At 54.8% G+C, this 7,905-nt stretch overlaps 1 protein-coding gene across 1 annotated transcript in view; it reads right to left on the bottom strand.

Annotated features, from left to right (window-relative positions):
* Positions 1-7,905, bottom strand: part of ZAP70 (zeta chain of T cell receptor associated protein kinase 70) — a 15,059-nt gene that overhangs the window by 6,465 nt on the left and 689 nt on the right. The window contains exons 2-4 of the mRNA XM_027767546.1: positions 7,492-7,654; positions 183-321; positions 10-90 (exon numbers count right to left, since the gene is read on the bottom strand). Of these exons, the coding sequence (XP_027623347.1) occupies positions 10-90; positions 183-321; positions 7,492-7,654 (383 nt within the window). The remainder of the gene's footprint in view (positions 1-9; positions 91-182; positions 322-7,491; positions 7,655-7,905) is intronic.

Below are 7,905 nucleotides of genomic sequence, written 5' to 3'. Positions count from 1 at the left end.
TCCGGTGGCGGCACTGGCGCTGTTCTTGGGGCAGGCCTCCTTCAGCAAGTAGATGAGCCCGTCGGCCTTGAGCTTCAGGTACTCCACCAGCTGAGGGAGCGGGGGTCAGGCTGGGGCTCCCCTGCTCCCAGGAGCCTGAGCACCCAATGCAGCATCTCCCAGATGGGTGTGTGGTGGCCTACCTGCCAGAGCGTGTCAAACTTGGTCCCCTCGGGAATGCAGTACTTGCCGGCCTTGTCCTGGCTGATGAGGTAGTGGTACACAGTCTTCCCATAGATCAGCGACAGCGCATACGTGCCCTGCTCCTTCCGGGGCCTCAGCCTGGAGGGACGGGGGGTGTCACCTGCTTCCTTCCGCCTGCGCCTCAGCTCCCCCACGCATGCCTATGGGCTCCACCCCCCAGGGCTGCATGGAGCTGAGGCCAGGCCCAGTCCCGCCCAGTTCCACAGCAGAGAGGGCAGCCCAGTTATCCAAGGGCAGCCGTACGGCCGCTCCCAGTGGAACACCTGACCACCCGGCAGACACTCAGCCACCCACTGCTGGGTGCCCAGCCACGGGCATAGGAGAACCCATCCACGGACACTTGGTCCTCCGTGGCTAAATACTAGGCTGGGTGTTCAGACATTGCCCAGAGCACTCAGCCATGGAGTGGGGGGGCACACTCAGCAGACGCCTGGCCACCCAGGTACCTGGCCATCTACGGTGGGCATAGAGTCACTCACAGAAGAGACATGGCCGTCAACACAGCCTAAAACCAGTCTTCTGGGGGCCAGCAGGTGGTGTGGTGGTTAAGGTACTGGACTCCACATGGCTGGCCACAGTTCAGATCATGCACCCAGCGACTTGACAATCACACCTGGGCACAAGTGTGTGCATGCCCAAAATCCAGAGGGGAGAATGGAGGAAGAGGGACTGTGGCATGGCCCTCTCCCCGGGAGTGTTTTCTCACTTTCCCTATCTGCCTTTCTCCGGCAAGTGCACGTTCCCTGTGGCAAAAATAATAATTAATTAAAGAAAGCAGAACAGTCTCCTGCGGAGAAAAAGCCATGTCTACACAAAGACCCTCTCAGGTACGCACAGCTCTGTGACTAGCTCACAGGGCAACTTCGTGTGAATCAGAACAAGCCACCCGTCCTCCCAGTACACTGACCAGGTACCGTAAAGGACTGACCATAGCGAGAGTGAGACCCTTGATCGCCCTCTGCTGGAAGTCTGTGAACATGACTATCCAGATCTTCCAGGACTTGATGGAAACTGAGCCCCTCAAACAGTGCCTGTGTACAGTGAGACGCCGTCCACTAGTTCCCACCAGCCCCGGGGACGTACATACACACACGCGTGTGCATGCACACACATACGCACACACACCACAAAGCAACAAACACAACTGTTTAGTCAGACAGTAGCACCCTGACATGAACCCCATGGTGAAATCAGTCCTCATCTCCCACAAGAGCTCTCTTCTGAGCCACTGGCACAAAGGTCTATCCCAGGGCCAGGCGGGAGGGAGGGCAGCTGGCCCTGGGCACTGGGGGCCTGTAATCAGAAATCTCAGGGGTTGCGCTGAGTTCCGGAAGGGCTGGCACTGGTGAGTGGCAGGTGCCAGCCACCAGGACGACCTGCAGGCCCTCAGAGGTGCAGGTCTCAGGCAGGGCCAGAGCCCAGCCTACAGGGTTCACTCATCTGACAAACATTTAACTGTGGACCACACACCAGTACCAACCTGAAGGCAGGGTATGGCGGTGAATAAGACAGATATGGGCCTACCATGCAGTCAGGCTCTCCTTGGTTCAAAGGAACAGGAAAATATCCCCCAAATCACCTCAGTGGGGCCTGAGTGAGGGACACAGGGAAACAGTGGCCACCCCACCCGTTCCCAGACAGCATGTTCCCAGAGAACACAGTGAAGCAGACATAGTTCCCAGGCTAGCCCACAGCAGTAGGGGATACATGGATAAAACAAAGCCAGGGTGGCCCACTACAGTGGCACAGGTAGTACCGTGCCACTCGGCAATGCCGGAGCCAGGTGGCCCTCTGTAGAGACAGACAGAAAACAGAGAGAGAGAGAGAGAAACAAAATAAACTTAAAAAATCAGGACCAGACAATAGCACAATAGCAACGCCATTGAACCTGCATGGGAAAGGTTCTTGGTTCAACTCCTGAGGCCTGAGTATGCCAGGCATATACGCATGCATCCAGGATTAATGAATAAGCTTTTTAAAGGGTGGGAGATGATGAGGGAGCACCATAGGGCTAGCAAGAGAACCCCACCACAAAGCAACAAACACAACTGTCCCACAGCAAAGAAATCCCTTACACAACTTGACTGGTGGGCTAGTCTAGAGATTATGGTCTCTAGTGACGAGTCCTCTTCTAAGGTTCTTAAAACAATTTGGGACCAGTAGTTAGCATAATGGCTATGTCGCTGGACTCCCATGTAGTTGACAGTGGTTCGAGTCCCGGACCTGGTAGGTTAAACTCATGCCAGGCATGTGTGTATGCATGCCCAAGATCTCAAGAGGAGAATGGAGGAGAAGGGATTGTGGCATGGCTATCCCCCCTGGGGGGTGATTTCTCACTTTCTGTCTCTCTGTCTCTCTCTGTCTTTCTGGTGAGTGCACACACCCTATAGCAAAAACCTCTCAAAAAGAAAAGAAAAAAACCCCTAAGTTTTAAAAAGCTGACAATGGAAACTCGACACCAAGTCACTAACCAGCAATATAGTGAGGAATATAGGAAATAAACAGCCACAATATTAGGCAGCTCTTCCCATCAGTGGAAGGAGTCGATTTCTATCTCCTACAAGGGTCTCCCATGTAGCTCGCTTTGACCGATAAGACATGACACAAGAGAGGCTGAAGGGTGGTTGGGCATTTCCTGTCCTCACTTCCTTTTCCTGGGAACTCTGAAACCACCACAGAAAGAGTCCAAGCTAGCCTGCTAGACAAGCCACATGAAGAGAATCAAGACACTCCAGCCTGCCAACTGCCAGCCATGTGAGCAAAGCCATCCTAGACCACCCAGGTCCAATCAACCTTATAATTGACTATAGCCACATGACTGAACTCAAGAAACTAGCAGAACCACCTAGCTGAACTCAGCCCAAATTGCCAACAATCAAGTTGAAAGTGAATAAATAACTATTATTTCAAGCCACTTTAGATGGTTTGTTACACAGCAAAGGCTAACTGATACATTCTTTTTGGAAAGAGAAAAGAGAGTTCATAAAAGAGCAGCACTAATTACTGGAAAATAAGCACACAGGCCAAAACAGTGATCATGCACACACACACACACACACACACACACACCGAAAAAGAAAAAATATACTGTACCACAAATTGTACTTTACTTACTATTTTATTGGCATAGGGCACATGTGCTTGCAGGAGAGAGAGGGAAAGTGAGAAATCACCTCCCAGGAAGGATGGCCACACCACAATCCCTTCTCCATTCTCCTCTTAGGATTCAGGGCATATACTCACACACACCCAGTGTGACTTTCAAGCTGCTGGGTCCAGGACTCGAACTGTGGAATCAGTCATGTGGGATCCAGCACCTTAACCACCACACCACCTGCTGGTCCCAGGTTGCATTTTTCCCTTAATGCTATTAATGAGTTCTACGTGGTTTTTTTTTTTTTTTTTGGAGAAATTTTCACTGTAGGGCACGTGCGCTCGCCAGACAGACAGAGAGAGACATAGAGACAGAAAGCGAGAAATCACCCCCCAGGGGGGATGGTCACGCCGCAATCCCTTCTCCTCCATTCTCCTCTCGGGATCTTGGGCACGCACACACACACGCGCCCGGCGTGAGTTTTAAGCCACCGGGTCCAGGACACGAACCGCGGTCGACTACGTGGGAGTCCAGCGACATAGCCATTACGCTAACTGCTGGTTCCCCTACGTGTTATTTTGAGAGTGGAGACATAAGTTGATTTCTTAGCCTGTATCTCTTGCTTGAATGCAAGTTCTAGCTGCAAGGACAGAGAACTGCTACCACCTAGTGGTGATTAGGGGGATTTCTCACTTTCTGTCTCTGTCTCTCTCTGTCTCTCAGGCATGTGCTCTATAGCAAAACTCTCTCCAAAGGGGAGGGATATATGGGTCCTAAATTCTTCACATATTTGTCACTTAATATGTACAATATTCCCCACGTGATGCTGTTTCCCCCATTTTGCAGCCGAGGGAGCTGAGGCACAAGGGGATTCCATCTCTTGCCAAATCGCACTGCTGGTAAGAGACGGAGCCGGGATCCAAGCCCCTTTCTTACCCTATTCCTTCAGCCTAGGACTGACACCAGCTCTGTCACGGACTTTCTGGGTATCCCTGAGCAAACTGCTTATCCTCTCTGTGCCTCAGGCTCCTCATATATTAAACGAGAGAACTGGACGAAATGAGAAGCCCTTCTCTTTATTTCTTTTTTAGAGAGATTTTTGCTACAGGGCGCGTGCGCTCACCAGAGAGACAGAGACAGAAAGTGAGAAATCACCCCCAGAGGGGATGGCCATTCTCCGCTTGGGATTTGGGGCACACGTGGACATGCGCCCAGCCTGAGTTTTAAGCTGCCAGGTCTGGGACTCAAACCGCAGTCGACTACATGGGAGTCCAGTGACGTAACCATTGTACCATCTGCTGGTTCTTTTTTTAAAAAATGTTGATTTTTAAAAGGTTTTTGCCAAAGGGCTTGCTTGGGGGGGGGAGAGGACAAAAAAATGACCCCTTGGGGGGTGACCATGCTGCAACCCCTTCTCCTCCTTTCTCCTCTTAGGATGTTGGGCACGCACACGCACACGTGCCCAGAATGCGTTTCAAGCCTCCCGCTACACCATATGCTGGTGCTTGTTCCAACTGTTTTCAAATCTTACTGCCAGCCTCAGTCCCTGCCCTGTGCCAGATCCTGCTCCCCCAGCTGCAACTTCCCACCGCCGAGCTGGCCCTGTTTGCCTCTGAGATTTCAGGCCAGTTTGGTATGAAAAGCACCAACGGCTGCTCGAAGCGGTTGCCTCTGACTTTCCTGAGAGCCCTCTAATCTCAGCAGGCCGGTTAACTCTAAGCCTGTCCTAAACTCCGGGTGTTATGTGAAAAGTTTGTGGACTTTTCCTTTGGGTAATTGAATTCTTGGTCAAACAACACATAGTGGAAGCCTAAGATACAAAACGGCTCAGAGCTGAGCCACTGCTGGTGTTGAAGCCAGAGCAGGGGCTCAGCACCCCTCCGGATCGCTCCTCCGCTCCCTCCTCCCACCCAGCCCCCCCCCATACTTACAGGAAGCTTTTAGGGCAACTGGAGGAAATGGCAAAATCAGTATCTGTACATGTAAATGTGTGAGAGGCAGAGGAGGCGAGGGCAGGGCAGAAAGAGGGAAACCCAAGGCAGAAAAGAGAGTCCAGGCGGGCAGCAGCTGCAACACAGCTGGACGCACATGGGCACGGTCCCGGGTTCACATCCCAGGCCTTCCCTGAACATGCGGGGCACACGTTATGTGTTCCTGACCGGGGCTGGCGAGACGGGGTGGACTGGCCGAGAAGGCTCCCTTGTCTCCCTCTCCTTCCCTCCATCACATCAAAGAAATAAATGAACGAACTTTGGTGACTCCTGGTGTTGACGCGAGCGCAGAGGCTCAGCACCCCTCCGGATCGCTCCTCCGCTCCCTCCTCCCACCCAGCCCCCCCCATACTTACAGGAAGCTTTTAGGGAAACTGGAGGAAATGGCAAAATCAGTATCTGTACATGTAAATGTGTGAGAGGCAGAGGAGGCGAGGGCAGGGCAGAAAGAGGGAAACCCAAGGCAGAAAAGAGAGTCCAGGCGGGCAGCAGCTGCAACACAGCTGGACGCACATGGGCACGGTCCCGGGTTCACATCCCAGGCCTTCCCTGAACATGCGGGGCACACGTTATGTGTTCCTGACCGGGGCTGGCGAGACGGGGTGGACTGGCCGAGAAGGCTCCCTTGTCTCCCTCTCCTTCCCTCCATCACATCAAAGAAATAAATGAACGAACTTTGGTGGAAAGAAAGAAGAGAGGCAGAGACTGTACAGGACTGAGAAGCTGTGCTGAAGCTGGAGAGGAAGCTGGAGAAAGAAGCCCAGACCCTCCGGTCAAAGACAGACGAGCTCACACCTTAGAAAGAAGGAAGCCAAGATGAGGAGACCCAGCCACGCCACAGGAAGAGCAGCAGAGTCTCCTGTCACTGTGCCCAGTCTGAGGAGCCCCCCGCGCACTCAGTCTCCGGGTGAGGTGCACACAAGCGAGAGGCATGCGTGAGACTCGCATGTCCAGTGTTAGGACGGCCTCAGTGTCACACCTAGGGCTGGGGGTGAGGGCGGGGAGCAGCACCTGGAGGTCGCCGGAGGAGCCAGGGGCCACACTTCTCTGTATCTAGAGGCCTGAGTGACCGCAGCGGCCATCTGGATAACATCTATTATACAAAAGAAGCCACGTCCTGGCCAGCGGCCGTGGTGCAGAAGCAACCCAGCACTCCTCGATGCTGAAGGCACACGGGGAGTTCCCAGGTTCACGTCCTGAGGTGGTCCTGTACACGGCAGGCATGTGTGTATGTGTGCACGCGCCTGTGGGCTGGCAGGCTGAGGCCGAGTGGGTCATGGCGTGACCCTGCTGGGGGCGTGTCTGATTCTCTCTCTCTCCCTTTCTCCCTCTCATCCAAGAAATAAGTAGGCAAGCTTTAAAGCGAACCCTGCAGCCAGCAGGGGTTTCCAACAGCGAACTCACAGCGAGCCACATGCCCCGGGCACACAGACACGGCTCGCACAGACGGGAGCTGGGGCACGCAGCACGCACTGTACCGCTGCCTCCTGTGTGGTAATCATGTGATCCCCAGAGCAGAGCCTCAGGGCGGGTGCAGGACAGCTGCAGGGACGTCCTCCAACACCCCCCAGGGCTCCCACCTCCCTCAGGGAGAAGCCGAGCACCCCGAGTCCTCCCCTCCGCTCACTCTCCCCAGCACAGCCTCGGCTCCAGACATGCTGGCCTCCGCAAGGTTTCTGGAACATGCCGAACAGACCCCTGTCCCTCATTTTGTTTCCACCATCCTGCGTGCCAGGAGCATCGGCCTGAGGGCTGCGGGGCACATTCTCACCTCCCTCGGTCCTTCACTCAGAAGCCACTTCTCACCTCCGACCATCTTACCCGGAATGGCAACCCTCCCCACCTCCACACGCAGTACTTCCTCACCACAGGGAGGCTTTCTGTTTGCAACAGGGAATGTGCACTCTCCAGACAGAGCGACGGAGAGAGAAACAGAGAGACAGTAAGACATGTGCCACTTTCGGTGGAGGCTTTCCTCGTCACTGCCACCACTTTCCCACACAAAAGTGCCTTGCACCTGGAAACGCACACCTCACTTGCACACGTGAGCACAGGGGAACCCCTCAAGGCCCGACTGCAAGTGCAGGTCTGCCTCTGCCTCCAGGCTCCCCGCCAGCAAGCCCAGCCCTCGCCGCCCCAAACCCAGGCCCAGGACCCACATACAGGAACTTGCCGTCGGTCTGTGCCCCCGAGTAGAGCTTGCGCTCGGCCTCCTCGCGCGACAGGCTGCTGTGGTACCAGGGCATCCGCTCGTGGGCCGTCGTGGCTATGAGCTTCTCCACCTGGGGCGCCTGGCTGATGATGGCTTGCTCCAGAGCCTCGCCCTAGGGAACCGGGGGCTAAGGGACCGGCCTCAGGCGTCCCCTTCCCCTCCTGGACCCTCTAGGTTGCCCGGACTCATCTGACCCTCTCACAGCAACCCAGGTGCACTATTAAGGGCAGCCTCTGCCATCTTAAGGGTCCCCTCCTCAATCCCTAGGGAGAGGGACTCTGCCCCAGGCCCCGCGCTCCAGTCTGGCCCACGCGCAATCCAGCTTCAAGATCTGATTGATGCAGGTAGCAGCGCACCGTCGTGTA

This window comes from Tupaia chinensis, unplaced genomic scaffold (genome assembly GCF_000334495.1).
Source record: "Tupaia chinensis unplaced genomic scaffold, TupChi_1.0 Scaffold144276_1, whole genome shotgun sequence".
In the NCBI taxonomy this organism is placed as follows: Eukaryota; Metazoa; Chordata; class Mammalia; order Scandentia; family Tupaiidae; genus Tupaia; species Tupaia belangeri.
Note: the sequence above shows the minus strand (reverse complement) of the source record. Positions and strands in the feature narration are given on the sequence as shown.